At 37.1% G+C, this 19,163-nt stretch overlaps 1 protein-coding gene across 2 annotated transcripts in view; it reads left to right on the top strand.

The window, feature by feature from the left end:
* RAP1B (RAP1B, member of RAS oncogene family) overlaps positions 1-16,023 on the top strand; it is a 31,992-nt gene extending 15,969 nt beyond the window's left edge. For both annotated transcript variants that reach the window (XM_009646249.2, XM_035901668.1), the window contains exons 2-8: positions 392-476; positions 1,891-1,959; positions 4,796-4,852; positions 6,284-6,424; positions 8,484-8,627; positions 10,414-10,529; positions 11,987-16,023. In XM_009646249.2, the coding sequence (XP_009644544.1) occupies positions 420-476; positions 1,891-1,959; positions 4,796-4,852; positions 6,284-6,424; positions 8,484-8,627; positions 10,414-10,500 (555 nt within the window). In that variant the 5' untranslated portion in view covers positions 392-419 and the 3' untranslated portion in view covers positions 10,501-10,529; positions 11,987-16,023. The remainder of the gene's footprint in view (positions 1-391; positions 477-1,890; positions 1,960-4,795; positions 4,853-6,283; positions 6,425-8,483; positions 8,628-10,413; positions 10,530-11,986) is intronic.
* Positions 16,024-19,163: the final 3,140 nt, after the last annotated feature.

The raw sequence follows: 19,163 nt of genomic DNA on the forward strand, positions 1-19,163 counted from the left end.
GAAAGTCTCCATTTTAAAAACTTTCCGAATCTGTACTATTTTGCCTATGAAATTAGGGTAGATAACATGCAAATAATCGTTCTTTAAGTGTTAAAGTCCTGGTAACAAGAAAACCTTGGAGGTACTTTATTTGTGCTAGGTAAAAAAGTAGCATCGTTCAGCAGTACTGTATCTTGAACAAATGTCCATAGTTTCCGCATTGTCTAATAATCAAAGTGACATCCTTCTTAGGTTATGTCTGGTTATAATGGTATAACTCCTGCATTTATCAGTTGATATCAATATTTAACTGTTAATGTCTTGTTATATATGCGATCTTAGAGCGGCTGTAGTAATGCTAAAATAATTGTCCTGTTGATCAAAATGGTGAACAACTTATTGTGTGTTTTAGGTATTGAGGGTGATTTATCTCTTGCATCATGCGCGAATACAAGCTAGTGGTTCTTGGTTCTGGAGGTGTTGGAAAGTCTGCTCTGGTAAGTACTCTGTGAGGCAGTTCAAGTACGTTTTCTTAGGCTTCTCATATTTTTTTTTTTCTCTAATACACTCTCTACTAACCCTTACTTCTTTTATATAAGTGTGCAAAAATAAACATAAATATAAGTAATGACTGCTGAGCGTTCCTGGCTAGAATAGGTACGTCCTTTACTGGGTGTATCCACACCCATTGGCGTGCTCTCGCATGCTATATTTTTGTATGGGTTGATTGATGGTGCTTACTCAGATCTTTGCCTGTCTTACATAGTGAAGCACATAGCCACAGCATTATGAAGGTCTCTGGCTTCACAGAGTAACCCAGCCATAGGTCTGTGGGAAATCAAGCTGCTTCATGAAACTTTCACAATGAACTGGTTTGCCCGTGTCTGGCCTTGGTAACTCCTGTCACTAGAAAGATCACCAGCATGCTGTTTGCTTAATATTTGATAGCAGTCTCTAAAGCACTAATATTTCTTTTATGCAAATACAAATATATATTTGCATGTTTGTAGGAGGTTCAGCATGTTTTCTACATCTTTCCCTGCAAGTAGGTGTATAGCTGCAGCAGGTGGATGATTGTAAACCAAAGAGCTCATGCATTTTAGTTAAACAATAACAGAAAAGTTTAGTCTGACCTAGACTGGCACTGAAAAACTTCACAGAATATGATGTTCTCAACCCACCTAAGAGCTTTACATCTTTCAGTTTAATTGTGCACCTTATCATAAAGTAAGGTCTAGAGGTCCACGCTATCAGGTAAGAACTATTCTCTTACAAAGCAGTTCCTAAAGGAAAATTTAAATGACAAATCATCTTGGACTGCGAAAGAACTTTTTCCTTCACCTCTGAATTCTTTATCTTACTGCAGCATTTCTGGATTTGAACCTGTCTGCTCTGACTTGGCCACTGACTCTTAAAGTTCCACTTGTGCTAAAAACATCCTACACGCTAGGTACACAGGAATATCCTACTGAGTATAGTTAAGACTAGTAAATGTTGGCAGTTATTTTTTGACTAATTCCTGTGCTGGCAGATAAGTAGCAGAAGATGTAGTAGTTCTAAATGCAAATGTAAAAGCCATGCAGCTGTATACAGTGTCCTATTCAACTAAACACTAATAATGATTCCAACAGCTAGACAAACCTTAAATCAATGCATGCTTTAATTGTTATGTTCCAAGTGAGAGTGGATAAAGGAAAGTGTAGCATTGCTTCATCTAACAGTACTTAGTCAAATAGGCGCATACATCTAACTTCCTGTTGTTTCTTATAACTTATAGTTATGTCAGTCACTTAATTTGCCTTCAAAAATGTAATGGATAACTTGAGTATACACCTAGAACGGTAATTTGTGTACAAGGTTTACAAAATGTCACTATACAAGAAGAATCTTACAAGAACTTTTGTGTTGCAGACTGTACAGTTTGTTCAAGGAATATTTGTTGAAAAATACGACCCTACGATAGAAGACTCCTACAGAAAGGTATATACAAAAGACCTCCCCAGTGTTACAGACCTTAAAACTGTAGTACACATTGTCAAATATTTGAGACATTGCTTGAAAAAAGTTATGCCTGGTAATGCCACATAATACCTCATAACTTAACAAGTTTGAAATGTAAAGGTGCTCTTAAAGGCTGTCTAAAAGGAATAATTCAAGACTAGCTTTTTAATGTTTAAGCATAATACCTTACTAGCTAGTCAGTAAAAAATGGTAATTTCGTTTTCAGAATTGGGAACGTTGATTTTTTTTTTTTTTTTTAGTAAAATAAACTGCTAGCATTTGTTTTTTATAATACTTAATACCATTGTGTGTGTGTGTGTGTGTTAGTATCTGTAGGTAGATTTGGACCTGCATGTCAGAGTTTCTAAGCTTCTTTGCTACTAGGAAAATCCGCTAAAAACAACTTGAGGCTCACCTTTAGAACACTGGAGGCAATGTACTGTTTTCTTAACAATTTCACTGATAGCTTCCATTAGATGGTTTGTTGTTTTTTTAATAAGTTAACACAAACCTGTTGTAAATGAACAAACACAGTGGCCTGTTAGTTTCTCTTTTCCCATCTTCAGCATGACAGGCTCTGCTTGCATCATCTTGAATCTCCATATTGCTCACTCTTCAGTTTCAGCTGAGACCATGATTAATATTCCAGATTAAGATAGTTTACATCTGGACTGCCACAAAAAGAGTTAACCGTTTGGTGAAGCAGATTAGTTTTCATCTGTGTCAGTTTCTTAAAAATGTTTTTTTTTTTCTTTTTCTAGCTGAATTGCTTTTCAGATGCATTGATGCACTGATGTAACTCACTATGTTGTCACAAAAATACCAGTGTCTGTACAAGGGAGGCAAAATGTGCAAACCCTAGCTGGGAATGGGAAAAACCTGCAGTATGTCCTCTTTCAGCACTGGGCTACATTTATATTGGAATAAAGAGGCTGCATTAACAGCCATCGCAGCCTATAGCTACCAGAACCTCTTCTGAACAGAAGAGGAATTAGTGAGAGCAAAGTGATAATTTCACACTTGTCGTCTTTGACCTCATAGAAATCTATAAACTGGAAAAATCCTAGTCTTTCTTAAGCATGTGGGCTTCCAGCCAAAGCTGGAACTCTTACTAAAGAGACAACAGCAACAAAAAATTCTATGTAGCCACTTACTTTTTCTGTATTAGAGGAGAAAGACTTTTGGATCCTATCCCAATGTTTGGTGCAGGCCTTTGCTGGTCAGGCCCAATAAATTACTCCAAAACTATTCACAGGCTGTACTAAACTGAAATGTTTCCTTTGCTACGTATTTACATTCTTCAGGTCATACTAGATTCATGATGTTTGCTCGGTGAATTTTTCCAAAGACTATTTCCATGGAGCCTGAAAATGTAAAGCCATTTCAAGAAATTTTGCCTTTTGCTAAGTAATTTTTCTTTTTTTTTTTTTTTTTTTTTTTTTTTAAGCAAAGATCAGGTTTGGTCCTGAAATGATGAGGAATATCTATGTTTATTCTTCTTTTAAAATCAGCCAGATTGTTAAAGTGTTGCTTAGGTCTGGACAACACTTCATGCAGTAATTTTCTTCCCCTCACTGCTAGTTACAATTCTAACTTTCTGCTTGACTTGGGTGACTTTAAAATGTATTGGTTTGGCAGTTGCAATTCTGTACTATTAATCTTAAATCTAGTTTTAGAATATTTGAAGTTGAGAGGACCTGGCTTGAAAATTTTAAGTTTGTCTGGAACTAAATAGTTTGAGCATGAAGTCTTGAAACTTGACATTCTGATTTACTCGCCAAATATTTCTTCATAAAGAGAATAGATGCTGCTTAATTAGCTGAATAACTTTGTCAGCAATACGTGCTAAAACAGTGGCTATTGAAGGAATCCCCATCCCTAGGGGACATGGGGGAGGTGAGAGAGGAGTGGAAATACTCCTCTTCCCCGCCCCGCCAGCTCAAATCTAGTTACAAAAGGAAAGCTTGACGTTAAATGAGTGATAATACATATATTGAGGATAATGCATATATCGGGAATAGGGGACATGAACTTCTTTCTGAGTGCTGATCTGTCAACTAGGAATTTTACATGCAAACGGAAACAAGGGAAGTGTACCAATAGCTTAAAAAGAAAAAAAGAAAGTAGGTAGCCTGCCTGAAACAGCTTGAGGGCACTTCCATGTCCTTTGATGCCCTCAAGGCCTTTTTTTTTTTTTTTTTTTTTTTTTTGAGGTAGAAACTAGATAGAGGAATTCTGAAATAGAAACTGATCTGGCTTCTTAAACTTTCTCTTTTTTTTTTTTTGCAAATTTTTCTAAGCTGGATCAGTTTCCTAATTAGTATCGCTAAAGGCCTGGTTTGGGGACACCACTCTTAGTGGTTTGCTTTGTTTATTGTTTGCTGTGTACTACTTATTCTCTTGTTGATCTAAATTGCTATTAAATGAGCATTAGTAATGCCAACCCAACTTTCTAGCTTTCCACATGTACTTTTATTTCACTGTGTGAATGATCCCTGAAACAAGTAGAAATGAGTTGTACTAGTTGCTGATAACCATCATTACATATTTAGCAGCCTCCTTTTTAATAATCAAAAATTCCTAATCACTTTGCAAAGTGGTACTTAGCTGCTGACGCTGCTTTTGAAAATGTCACTAGGGCTCTTTGAAAGGCTTCTTCCTGCTGTTTTCAAAGTGTATATCCATATAAACTTCTTAAGCCATTATGTTGCTTTATGCATTATGAATTTGCTTATAAAATCACACAATTCCTGGTGTCTTTGGGGGGGAGAGTTGCAAGAGGAAAAACTCTAACCACATCTTTCTCTCTTGACAGCAAGTTGAAGTAGATGCACAACAGTGTATGCTTGAAATCCTAGATACTGCAGGAACGGTATGTAAAACCAACTTTCCTAAATACTGATGTACAATGTTAAAACAATCAAAAGCTGTAGGGATGTAAATGCTGGCACCTTTCCTTCCTCGTTCTCTAAAAAGTAACTGTGGTCAGTGCATTGGATTAAAGGATGTTCTTTAACATACTAGTATTTAAACAAGTATTGGAGCAGAAAATAAATTGCGAGTTTCCTGTGAGCTCATGTTCTGTAAGAGGGGAAGATGTGAGACTGAGAATTTTGAAAGAACTTGTGCTGCTGTTTCGAGTTTATATTGCCCAGAGGAAAATTTAGGCCCAATGGTTGCTCAGGTTTGATTTCTGTTGCTGCAGAGGATATATGCTTTTTTCTCCTTTCTCTTTTGTGTGTGAGATGTCCTCTGACATTGGGATAAAAATAGTATCGCTTTAGTCAGCTTATGTGAACTCAAAGCCCAGGGTTTATGCTGACCCTTTACATACTGGTCAGGTTTTTCTCTGATTTATTCCAAAATCTACTGAAAGCAGTCACTTCCTTCATTGATTCCAGTGAGCACAAGCTCAAGACCTTTGGAGCGCAGCATGTGTTCTCTGAACTGTAATAGTAATCTGGTCCAATAATAATAATTTATTTAAATTCCGTATTAGAGTAAGGCCACGTAAAACTACAGAAAGATGGAGTGGCTGTTCTCTTGAAATATGTTGGGCTTTTCATCTGGCATACAGCAAGGGACTTAGTGAGTGATTGATCATTCACAAGATAGCAGAGTCACTAAAGTGAGAAAAGCAAATGCTATTCCACAGTCATACTGGTGAGAGTTTTTAAACATAGAAGACCTAATGCTGCTGTGCAGTGCACCAGCGAGTCTTCCTATGCAATATCGTAGTTGTGACCAAAGTCTAGGAAATGTGGCGAGTCTATTGAGTGTCTCCATCCTCTAGTTAATCTCCTTGAAAATGAAAGTAGAATTTAACATAGGAAGGTGCCTAGACTGCAAAATGGAGCCTGAAAAGGGGCACATTTACTTTGCGATGCATTTTCAAGAACAGTCAGGAGATGGGAGAAAATTGGTATGCAAGGAAGGATTCGGGAGGAATGTAACTTCTGTATCTACAGATTATACTGTACCTTCTACTGTACCTCCTCTCTTTTGAAATTACTTTAGATTCTGTGATTTCCACACACACACACACACCCAGGGTATAGCTCTTGGCAATATCTAGATATTATTCAGCCACCCTAGATAATGTTCCAAACGAGGTTTATTTAAAAGCATTTCAGTTTACTGTAATGCTTATAGTCAAACAGTAAAATATTAGTCAGTTCTAAAAGGGGGGGAGGGCACAAATGCATCGTGCTTGTGATCCATTTGTGACCTGAAGTATATGGCAGTTCATGTAAGGAAGGTGCAAATTGAATGTAACATCTGTATCTCTTTTTTTTAATTATAGGAACAGTTTACAGCAATGAGAGACCTATACATGAAAAATGGACAAGGTTTTGCATTAGTATATTCCATCACAGCACAGTCCACATTTAATGATTTACAGGATCTAAGAGAACAGATTCTTCGAGTCAAAGACACTGATGATGTAAGCATCTCTGAAAATGCTTAATACATATATTTACAGTTTTCATTACAGATGCTGTAATGTATAGACTGTGATTGGATAGCTTCCAAGCTTTAAATTAAGAGACAAATCAACCAGTAGATGCATAGTACAGAAATGCAACTCTTAAGGCAAACTGGAGAAATCATAAATTGTCATGTGGTATAGAGAGAATTGTCTTTTTAATCTCTTCCTTTAAAATACTCTATTTGAAATTGTAGATAACCTTATTCACTAGTGTTGCGGAAAACATTTCTAAAGCAACTCTATTCTAACCTCAATTACTCTCAATGAAGGTTTAAAAAACCCCACAGTTCAATTTTTTTTTTTTCAATATGCCTACTGTTTAGGGTCTTTTAAAAGCACAAAATTCTACGTTCTTACAGAAGACACTACTGTAAGCTTTAAACTTGCATGTTACCCAGCTTTTATATTTTGTGTGTAGTCTTGCAAGTAAGTTTGGCCATACAATTTCCACACAATTTCAATGTGTACCTTTCTTAGCATTATTAAAGCTATAACGTGAGTCTAAAACATTCCAGTTTATAATTGATTAAAAAAAAACTTACTCCAGTTGCAGGAAATTAATAGTCCCTTAATAAAAGGAAGAAAGGTATTTCAAATGTGAAACAGCAGTAAAAGTGTGATGTTTTTTTTTTTTTTTTTTTTTTTATTTTTTAATAGAAATACCTTCTAGGTTGCAGCTATCAGATACAAAATCTTCCTTGAAAAAAAATGTAAGCAACGAACATTTTTTCAAGTGTGCTCATCTCATTTGAACTGTGCTAATGGAAACTTTGATCCCTTCCTTACTGTGTGTATCCACATATGCTTCTGCTGCCAGCAGACACAGAATATATTAAATGTTTCAATTTCAGGGAAGTTCATTGTGACTCTCGTAATGCAAACCACCTTGCACTTTCTTAAGCGTAAGCATTTGCAGGTCTTGCCTGTGTTCAGCAGATTTCTTGTAGAAGTGATTTATTACCCATTATCACAAATGTATCTCAAAAGTGTAGTACTTCGGTTGCAATGTGCATCCAGAACCTACCAAGTTACAGCCTTGTTTAGCATCAAATTAACTTTGTACACTACAGTCAAGATAAATGTGAGAATACTTGAAACGTTAGTTTACATGGTATATTTATGCTGATTTGCATAAGCTTTCTTGGTAGTGTTTTGGTAATATTTCCTTGGAATTGTATTTCTCTTGCAACACTCCCCTTAGTCTTGAAAGCTATTCCATAGTATCAGGAGAAAGAAGCTTCAAGTTCCAAATCTAGTTCTCACCAAAATTTACATAAACTTTTTCCTATACCAAATCTTAGGCATGACTTGCTCTCTCAGTGGGGGGAAATTGAATGATCAGAATACTGTAAAGCTTTTTCAACACTTGAATTTGGGAGAAACTTAGCTATGTCCTTCAATTAGTGAAAGGAAACCCCGAGCTTTGTATGATTGCGTTTTCTTGCCACAAAGGACAATTCAGCATTTTCTGTAGTTAGTAATTTTGATAAGCTAGCATGTTTCTTTCCTCTGTGTGCATCAGGTTACTGGTAAGAGCTGTGTGAGCAAACTGCTCTTGAAAGGAGTGCAGATGAGCTCGAAGTAGAGGAATGGTGAAAGGAGCTTTTTAGCATCCTTCATCATGCTGCCCAGTACAGGCCACTTTCTCCAGGATTTTTGAACGTGTAAGAATCCTGTAGCAGATTCTTCAGTAGACTTCTTGATACCTTAAACATCTAAAAATGAAATCGCATTTGGTCTTCTAGAAGATGGGAGATTTCCTCAACTGGCAGTGTACCGAATCTTCAAACCATTCCCCCCCCACCCTGCCAAACAGGAGGCAAAAAATGCAGTCACTTTGATTTGGAGATTAAAGTCTCGCACAACTGTAAACTTAAGTTTCTGTTATAGCAGAACTTGACTATTCTGGAGGTTGGGATCCTCTAAGGATTCAGATAGGGTTTTAGGTGTGCATTTACATTGTGCCTTCCCAAAATTTTAATTAATTTTTTGCTGTTACTAAATTGTTTTTTAGGTGCCTATGATTCTGGTTGGCAATAAATGTGACTTGGAAGATGAAAGAGTTGTGGGAAAGGAACAAGGTCAGAACCTAGCAAGGCAATGGAATAACTGTGCGTTCTTAGAGTCTTCTGCAAAATCAAAGATAAATGTTAACGAGGTAAGGCACACTACCTGTGAGGGGAGGGGTGGCAGGGAGAGAAGGATGAGGCACTGTGTTCTGGTAACCAAATGTTATGGCTTATCAAGAAAAACAAAATTACGAATAACATTCACTATAATGGACAGAAATGTACAAAATTATTATGAGAATTTGTGACATGTTTCTATTATGGGATATAGTTAGCTTTGACTTACGAATTCTAAGAATTACATTAAATTTTAGTATAATTAGTTTTCAAATTATATTCCTATGAATTTGGGATACATACCTTTTTCATCTTACATTCCCTAGTTGATATAGTCTATATCCACTGAGAATGCACTGTTAGACTAGATCTTTTTTTAAAAAAAAATACCTTTTAAGAGTTAAGTCCTTAATACTAATTGATTTAAACTATTTGATATTAAATTACTTGAGATAGCAAGGACAAAAACTCTTAAGGGTTTTGTCCAAATTAGCAGCTGATTAGAGAAGAGACCTAAATAAGTGCTCAGTTCAAAAAAAAAAAAGGGGGGGGGGGGGGGGGGGGGAGGAGCTAGGTGACTGATCACACACATGCATTTTTGGGACTTGCCATAGTGCATGCCTTCTTATCCAGTGGGGTGCACTTATCCAGTGCCAGCATAAAGAAAGGGATGCAAAAATTTTGAGAGAAAAAAGCTGTGTTAGTGTTTACATTTCTGGAACAGCTTGATTATTATGATAAGCCCTGCAGTTTATTGTGTCTTCTGGAAAACATCACTGGCAGCATCAAGTTGAAAGGGCCTCTCTGCAAGATTTGCATGTAATCAAATGAGTATGATGGTTTTAAGCACAGCTGATTTTAAAAATGAGTAATGTGTGTTTAATTGGGAATTTCTGGAAACTATTCAGATTTTTCTTAAATACAAATTAATCAGCTTAACTATATAAAAGTCATATCCAGAACTTACTTTCATCAAATACTAAAAGTGCTTGTTGGAATGTTTGCAGCTTTGCAGCCAGCGCTTAGGAAGCTGCTAGGATGGCTTTAGTATGAGGACCTCCTTGATTTAGGAGATGCAGAAATAATTGGAACAATGTCAGTTATGAACGAAACAGATGCTGTTTAATTGTAGTATGTAGACTTGTCTTAAATTAGCCTTTTAACAAAATCATGCTCTAATTAGAATTCCAGGAGGTTCAAAGTGTGAGAGACTCATACATGAGTTACTTTTCTAGGAAATGTTACGCTTATGTCATGCTGTAGTCCTAGAGAGGCTGCTGAATTAATTCTCTAGACTTCAGTATTTTTAAAGTATCTGGAAAAGCGTGACCTCATTCAAATACAAGAAACTATTACAGAATATGCAGTGTACTTGAGTTACCATGAAAATGTGGAGTTAAAACTTACTAGAACTTTCTTTAAAAGAATATCTTTAAAGTGATTTGAGTCAGAGAAAAGCTGATGCCTGTTTCTTGACCTCGGTGCTAAATTGCAAAGTAATAGCATATACTAGTTGATCATCGTGACATACATCATGTGTGTTCAGATAAATTTGACCCAGAGATTAAACAGCTGCAGATTATAGATGCCTTTCCAGTTTGCTTCACTGAAAGTGGAAAAGCCTTGACAGACAATTATCTTAAACAGAAAATAAACAGGTGTTAATTAAGTATACAATTTAACTTTCTGGCTTTGTGATAACTAAATACTTAAAGGGGTTCTTGAGTATATGAGTAAATTCTGTGTGAAGATTCAAGGCTTTAAGGTTATGAGAGGAGCCTCTTAATTCCAATAACCAACTGATTTTTATATTCACAGATCTTTTATGACCTTGTGCGACAAATTAACAGAAAAACTCCAGTGCCTGGAAAAGCACGCAAAAAGTCATCATGTCAGCTACTTTAATACATAGCTGTACTGTAGCTCTGAGCCAGGTAAATGTTTTCAAATTTTCTGTGTGTTATGGCTATTAAAAAAACAAAACAACAACAAAAAAACCTAAACTATTGTGGTAGCTGTTGATGCAGAACAGCATTGAAAATTCTTGATTTACATTATCTTGGAAATTTTTATGCTCTTCATTTTGCCATTCCAAAGTCAGAACTACAACTATGTGCAAGACAAACTGTTCACATTAGTATTGGGGTTTTTTCAAGCTTTAAGATGTTGGTAGAGCTCAAATTAAGGATGTTCATTCTGTTACTTCAAAGCTTTAGCTTTTGGAAACAGGGTTTTCTTTTTAAAAGGCTGGTAGAATATACTACAACAGCTCAATTATCAGGAATGCGCACTGTAAAATATTGCAGTTTGCCTGCTAAAATGTCACTTTCTGCTTTGAACTCCTGCATGTACTTGCATGATGTCATAGGAATTTAGCTTGCTTTCTTTGGACTGTATGGATATTTTATAGACTGCATTGTAATTAGTACATTTGGAAGAGAACAGTGAAGTGATCATTGTAACACTTGAAATATTTGACCTGGAGCTCTTGGTTACTAGATCAATTTCTTATTTGTTGGCAGTTGGTTAATGTTCTACATGACTAAATCTATGCTTTAAGAATGCTGCTGAAGGCTCAAGCAAGCTCCAGCCTGCTCTCTAAGCAAGCCTTTTCAGACGCTAGTCAGCAGGCATGAATTTTTTTCTGCAACTGGTTCTTGGGCAGGTTGTTTCCCCTTTCCACCTCTGAGCCTTAGTATGGACAGAGGTCTCTCCTGATTGACCTGACATCATGCAGTTTTCCTGTTCATCTCGATTCCCTTCAATTTTACTTGACATCTGGTGGTTTGATTGCTTCAGTGCTATGATCCATTATTTTGTCATCTGATAGACCTGTTTGATACACTGGAGGATCCTGGTAGGACATTTCACTGTCATAAATTGCAGGCTTTTATTAATACTCAGATAGTGCCATGTTTGACTCTTTTTGGTAGCGATGTTAAAACTTAATTTGAACAACTGAATCGGTTCAAAGTGAAACTGAGGGGTTCCAAAAGCATTAGCTGAGGAGACAGAAATGGCTGCTGCATTTCCTTAACAGGGCTCTTGATTCAGGAGCTTTGATCCTCCAGATGTGGTTTTGTTTCTAAAGCCACCGGAACTGTCGTACTGTAAGCAAAACTAGTCCCACCCATCAAATACTACTTCCACAGTTCAGCTTGGATTACTATGTGTATCCCAATTCAGTTTTACTAATTGAGATAGTCTGTTTATTTGTATGTGTACAGTAGAAATCATATTGGTAGCGGAGAAGTGAGGAGGTTATCTTCTGTTTGCTAAGAACTTTACTAGCTCCTGCTTTAGTTCTTTTAACTAAAGAGAAATGACACATAGTTGTTACTAATACAAATAGTTGTTACTACTACTAACGCCTCTTGTTTTGTTGTTACAGGTCTGAAGAACTGTTGCCCAATTCAACAGTGCCAGCATTCCAACTTTATTAAACCTACCAACATCTTAAATGGACTTTCCTGTGGTGGTACCCTTTAAGAAATGGATGAAAGCTACTACATCAGTTTGCACATTCTAATCACTTTCCAGTGTCACGAGAGATTTTTACTTATAAATATTCTAAGTGTATGCAACTGGTAAAACCAGAGCCTGCATCCAGTATTACTGATAAGAGACATTGTTCATCCACCAATGTTGTACATGTATGAAAACTGTGTACTGTATACTTCAACAATCCCCACTTTCTATTGGAGAGTACAATAATGTAAATCCTAAAAGCACCACTATTTTAGCATAATAAAAGAAAGTCCAAAGAGCTCCTATATAGACTACTCCAGATAACTTTGCTTCATCGGTATTTGTAGCTTATTGTAACTTTTTTAAAGAAATACAGGATCATCATCATCGTATTGTACAAAAGCGCTTTGATTAACACAACAGCTATATAGTTTTTTAATTTTAGGAAAAACCTGTGGAGACAGTGATCTAGTCTTTAAGAGTCCTTTCAGTATAACGTCTGACTAAAGACATGGCCTTTAATATCTGTTGGGAAGGAAATGTCCAGACTTTTCAACCTTTTATTGTATGTTTCCTTTTCCTTGTTTACATAGGGAACAATGTTTATAGTTGTGTGTACAGTGGGGGTCTACAACAAGAAGTGTATATTTTAAAACGATTTTTTAATGATTTAACAATTTTTTGTAAATCATTTTCGGGCTTCTGCAGCTGTAGATTCTCACTGTGAATTCCCTTGCTTGCTCATGCATAAGTGTATTTGCAATACCAAATATACAGGTTTAGTACTTTTGCCTGTTAGTGATTGTTTTACATGTGTAACGTTTTGGTTGAGATGTTAAATGGTGGAAGAGTACTGTGGATGTGAATGTGGGAAGTAATTTTAATCATGTGTAATTGGTCACAGGGCCTAAGTTGCAGTAATTAACTTTTGCTGATTTATTTAACAATGCCTTGTTGCTTTGTATGCATTAACGTTTGGGTGTAAAGATTGTGTGTATATCCAACAGGGAGCCACAGTATTTAAATTGACCAACCTAATGTTACAACTGCTTTGAGGTGGCCAAATGTAAACTAAAAGCCTTAATTAAAGTGGTGCAATTTTGTATGACTTAGCATCAGTAGTTCAATAAATTTGGATTGCCATGCAAGGGCTTGCATTACAGTTATATACTACTTGAATGTTTTGTGGTTTTAGTAGTGCTAGTAAATATTGATTTTTAAATCTCTTGCAGAGTGCAGATTCATAGTAGGATGAAAAGGAACCATTATGACTTTGTCTTCTGACAAATATATGCTATAGGTATTTCTTCTAATAGCATCCCATGTGCTAGGGCAGATGAATTTCTGACTGAATGAAATTCCACTTACAGTTTTGGACTTGGAATATTCCAAGTCCTTTAATGTAAGGGAGAGTCCCTCAGAAAAATAGTTGTCTTCAAAGGTTAGACTATCAGTGGCTGGTTTGGGAACTTGAAAATATGTTGCCTGCTATTTTCCTTCTTTACAGGAAGAATTCATTGTTAAAATTGACTTAGTGTAGCTAAAAAAAAAATTCTCTTGGGAGAAAAAACGATTTTTCTGCATGATTAAACCATATTTGTTTGGTTTCAAGGAAATCTGCAGAAGAGCATTCTTGCATTATTGAGTGTAGAATTTTGTAGACTTTAAATATCTGTTAATGCTGTTGGATTGGAATGCGTGGACTGTGGGTGATTTCCTGATCCTGGCTGTGCTGCTGAAAATTAATGTCACACCCAAGTACTTGGTACCTCCTGCTTCTCTGGCACAGAATTATCGGAGCTTGTTCTAATCCATTCCTGCAAATTCAATCAGATTAGGTTAGCTAATACCAGTAAGCTTTGAGATAGTTTATGTTGCCCAAAGTGAATTAAGGAGCCCAGCTGATCCTTCCTGCTGGTAATTTCACCAGTCATCACCATTGTTTAATGGAGGTAATACACTCCTTCACTGTGCAGAGTCAGAGTTAAGACTGAAATTCCCTTTCATTTATCGTTAGAAACCAGAGCATGTGGATGATGATCCCCATAAAGATATCCTTTGGTACACTCTGCATCCTGATTGGTCCCCAGAGCAGATGAGACTGGAGCACTGGATGCTCTGGTTCCTTTTTCACTAGGTACCTTCTTCCTTGATGAGCTAATCAGTATTTTTCCTCCTTTCACTTTCAACCTCTGCTTATTCACGTCTTACGATTTTATGTCCCAATTGTCCTTTTTATCTCTGCTCTTTTTAATGTGTTTCTTTTCCAGGCAGCTGTACAGATGGCATTGGGTGGGAGGGAGAGAAAATTCTTGATAACATCAGAGAGGGGGCCCTGGTCTGGTCTCAGTGTCCAGCCAAAGAGTTCTGATTACAGGGAACATCAGGCTTTGTCCTGAAAGCTCTGTACTGAAGCATTCCTGGTTGCTCTCTGGAATAGTAAATGTACAGCTCCTCAGCATTAGAGGTAGGCAGTTCGATCAAACCCCAGGAAAGTAAAACTTTCAGAAACTCCAGGCTTTACCACCTAAAGATTGTGCTAAAAAAGTTAAATACTCTTTTTCCCTCCTATATTTGGAACTTAGGCCAAATTTGTAATATCAACACATCATAACCCAGGTAATGCCAAAAAAACAGTATTTGACTCCTTGAAAACTTAGGCAGGCTTCAAGGGAACAGTGTCCTGGTGGTTAAAGGGAAGATGCGTGACAAAATGATGCTGAGGAAGTGATGGACACAAAGCACAGGAAAAATGCATGAAAGAATTTTTCTTCATATCTATAATTATGGCATAAGAAGCTGTTCCCACCGAGGAAGTGAATGTCCAGTTCCCCACGGGAATTGGAACTATGTAAGCAGTTACCAATTCTAGAACAGAATTCTGTCTGCTGAAATTTTTGAACAAACGTCTACGTATCTTCAGGATAACTGCTTTGTGTACCAGCGCTTAAGAAGTTCATGCTTGAATTACCTGTACAGAAACAGAGCGCTTCTCATAAAGCTTTGGATAAAGACATGCAGAATTCATCTCTTGAGAAGTAATGTAGTAATTTTCCAAATTTGGTGTTAATACACATGTATTACTGCTTGTGAAGTTAGCTTATGCTTACAGTGCACACAAAGGTTGTGACTGCTTTATTTCCACCCTAATCTTAAATTGGTATATGTCAGTATTTAAATGGCTGAGCTTTCTATGGAAAAAAAGTCATGTTTATGTCCTTGAAATATAGAAGTATGATTTAATGGAATTGCACTCTTCCTATTAGGACTCTTTCCTGTCAATCTAAGTTTATTTCTTACACTTTACCTTGTTACTAATGCCCCTCTTTATCCTCAACTTATTCTGTGAAATGAATGTCTACTTGCCGAATTTACCAGAATATTTTGAGACTTTGCAAGATGGTTTTCAGAGGTCCAAATGAACTACTACTGCTCTTCTGCATGAGAGAACTTGTGGAAAAGTACTGCAGAGTTAGATATTGTTTCATGATGTGTACTGATACTGCAATGCTAGAAATGGGAGGTGGGAGGAGAATCCTGCTGGAATTTGGATTAAACTGTGCGTTTCTCTCCTTTTCTGGTGTAATTAGAGTTGCTGTTTCCTCATGGGTGAGCACTGAAGATGAGGATTTTCTTCTTTTAAAATGCTAAGCAAATTATGGATGAATCAGACTTGACAGTTTTTTTTCAAAGTTTTCTAATCTTTGCTGGTTTGGGAAATAACTTAGAGGGAGAGAAATTCTACCAGAATGCTGTACTACTTCTAGATAGGCTTCAGTTTAGCCATATCAACAATAGAAAGTTATTTCTAAATATGTTCAAAACCAGTAGTCAATATACAGCTGTCTGTAGCACTTTTTGGATTGTAATAGGAAGATGTGGCCAAATACCTGTGTAGACAGAAAGCTTTTCTCCAATTTTAGGCTGCTGTCCCAACAGCATTAGGTTATATTTCAACTTAAGGCTTTTTTTTTTTTTTTTTTTTTTGCCTGTATGTGGAGAGGAAAATAAAAGCAAAGTTGCTCGTATGTGTAACAAAATGCGGTTGCATGTATTTCTCAAAGGTACCATTAGAGAAGCAGAGCTCTTAATCAAATTAGGTTCTTATTTTTGAGTCTCAAGCACCTTAAGCTCTTCTTTGAAAGGTTTATGAACAACTTGAAGATCCTTAAAACCTAACCTAACTGCTCTGTTCTGTAAAGTAGAACTCTGGAATGATACTTGTATTTGTTGCAAACTTCACATTCTTAGTGTGGAACTATAAGCAAAGTTGTTTTATAGTCTTGATTTTGTTCTTGGTGTTGCAGTATCTGGGCTTCAAACAACAGATAAATACTTTTTTTCCTTTTTTTTTCTGTGTTTGTGGAGGTTGGGGTTTGTTGTTTGTTTTTTTTTTAAATACCCTCTAAAACCATTTCTTTTCAGAATTTTGAATCATCAAGCAGAGAGTGGCTTCCTGTTTTCAATGAGATGTTCTTTAGGGAGAGATTTGTGAATGGAGAAAGGAATGTCTTCATAATTCCACTGTACTCACTTCAGCCTCAAGAAATACTTGTTTGGCCAAACAAGCAGCTCTACAGCTTCATTGCTTTAAGAAAGTTCACTGCCACACAGATTTTTTATTTTTTTTTTTCTTTGAGGTTGTGGCTGGGCTGAACTACATAATTTGGAAGACATTGTAATTTCTAATTCATTCATGTAATGTCTTTTGGCTACCATAAACTTGGGGGGGAGGGTGCACTTCTGTAGTCTTGGATACTGAGTGAAATTACAGAAGTTACAGTTCCTCCTTTGGTCAGTACTGTTTTGATACTATGCAGCACTTTTTTTTTTATACTTCTAAATCTAGTAGGGAGGAGTCAGTAACTTCACTCCCGTAGTAAGTACAAAAATCTACATGTGAAATCCCAGCTTTCATCAGCTGGGTTTACTGCTTGTAACACGGCCAACACAAAGACCCTTGCCACTACTGTCATGATTTTCAGGCACAAAGTGACAGTTACAAATTGTCTCTTTAATAAAAAAGGGGTTTTAGCTGAGCTTCCTTAATAGCAGTAGGCATGGGAATCAATTTGTTTAGGGTAAGACCCCCCAGCAAACGTTAATTTCAGAGTCAACATGGGTGTTTTAATACTAAGTAAGTGCATAAACACTTTAGTTAAATTCTTGAGATGCATATTAATAAAAGTTGCCTTACATTTAAATTTTAAGAGGTGAAACACTTCCAAGAATGTGTTTCAACTAAGAAAAGGTGGGCTAAAATGTGAGCTTTCTTCCTTCTCTTACAAAAAGGCAAGGTATAGCATAGATTCCACAGTTTTCTTTGTATTGAATGCAGTTGTGCTGCTGTCACACATTGCACAAGAACTGTCGTGTCCTTGCTTTTGATAGCTCTGAATTAAGACTACAATTTTGTATATGCAGTGTTATGTATGCAGCTTAGCAATGCATTAGGGCAATTTATTTCATTTGTGAGCTGTCTATATTAAAACATATTTTCTATAGGGTAATTGGGGTTCTGAGTGAGTTTGCTTGTTTAATTTTAATCTATTGTATATCCCGAACCTTAACCTAGCACATCCTGTAGACCCCGCTAACTTCACGGAAAACTGGAAGGGAGCAGTGGCACTGGCGATAACTGTGTCCTGTTTCTGTGTTAGCCGTGCTGGCTGCGGAGTTGTCTTTGCTTGTCCTGCCTCTAAGTATGGAGCACTACTACCCCTCGTGATATTCTGACAGCGTGGCTGCAGTTAGGATCAGTGTTGATGCAAATACGTGAAACTTAAGATGGATTTATAATTTTTAACCATAAATTTAAATTCAGAGTCCTTTATATCGCTGACTGAAAAATTTGCATTCCCTTCTGCTTATTGGAAGTGTAAAATGCTTGCATGAGGCTTTTGGTTCTTTTTCTCCTTTTTTCCCTTCTTTCCTTCTTGTTAGATAAATACGAAGTTGAATGCCAGTCAAAAAATACAGCCTGAAAACAATCCTCCAGGTTCTTGCCCTGTTCCCCTACCTTGCCCCCTTACTGGAGCCAGCTTGAAGCCTCTAAGGTGCTTCCCCAACCTGTGCTTAAAGAGGCCATATATACTATGACAAATTCTCTCAAGGACCCCAAAGGTTTTATGCTCTTTTACAGGTTGGTTTGAATTTTTCTTAAAGCATGCATGCTGCCCTCTTAATTTCTCTTCAGCCTAAACTCTTTCGCTTTGTTCTCATTTGTCACTGTTTTGAATAAACTCGAGGCAGCACGCAAAGGAAGCGTTTTCTCTGACATCATGACCTCTCTCCTTGGTTTACACTTCTCTGCCCTGAGAAAGGGGCGAGCCTGAGAGTTTGAGCTGTTGGCAAAGAATTGAACCAGACATTAATCTGTGCATTCCTCTGTTGAAATTTCCCACTGCGCTGCAGAGAGAATAACGCTACGCTGTTTTGTGAGGGTGCAGTGAGAGGTGAATTCTATTAAATATGTAGTGCTGAATTAGGCTGTAGCAGTTCCTTTAACATTCTTTTGGTTTTCTGCCATAACGGAGGTTGTTGCCTTCACTTGTGTTTTTGTATAGCCTAGATGATAGGACTTTTTTTTTTTTTTTTAAATCCAAAAACTACATTTCCTGAGTGACTAATCTACTCCCCAAGGGTCTCCCACTTTCTGGCGTTCTTACATACCCCATCTAAATCAGGTTACTTGCAGGTGTTTTTCAGAATTTGCCTGTCTACGCTAAGAATGCAGTTTGGACAGTTTTCCTTGTCCTGGAGCGCAGGTAAATGAGCCACTGTCAGCAGTACAGACATTTGTACCCATAGGGTAGTTAACAGTATTCTCCTGTCGCTAAGAAGGGTGCAAAATCCAGTTTTGGGGGAGGAAGAGGCGGTTTCCTAACTCCGATGTTGCGTTTCCCCAGGGAGCTGAGGGCCGGGTGGTCCTGGGGGGTGGCTCCCACTCCACCTCTTGGGGCCAGCAGGCCGAGTTACGCTGAGGGAAACGGGAAGGGAAATCAACACAAGTTTGCGAACTGGCGGGAAACAGCCTCCGGCTGAATGTGTAAGAAATGCTGGGTTTGGTTTTTGTTTTTTTTTAATACTGTCTTCTGAGA

The sequence above is a fragment of the Egretta garzetta genome, unplaced genomic scaffold, assembly GCF_000687185.1.
Source record: "Egretta garzetta isolate BGI_Z169 unplaced genomic scaffold, ASM68718v1 scaffold68, whole genome shotgun sequence".
Taxonomy (NCBI): domain Eukaryota; kingdom Metazoa; phylum Chordata; class Aves; order Pelecaniformes; family Ardeidae; genus Egretta; species Egretta garzetta.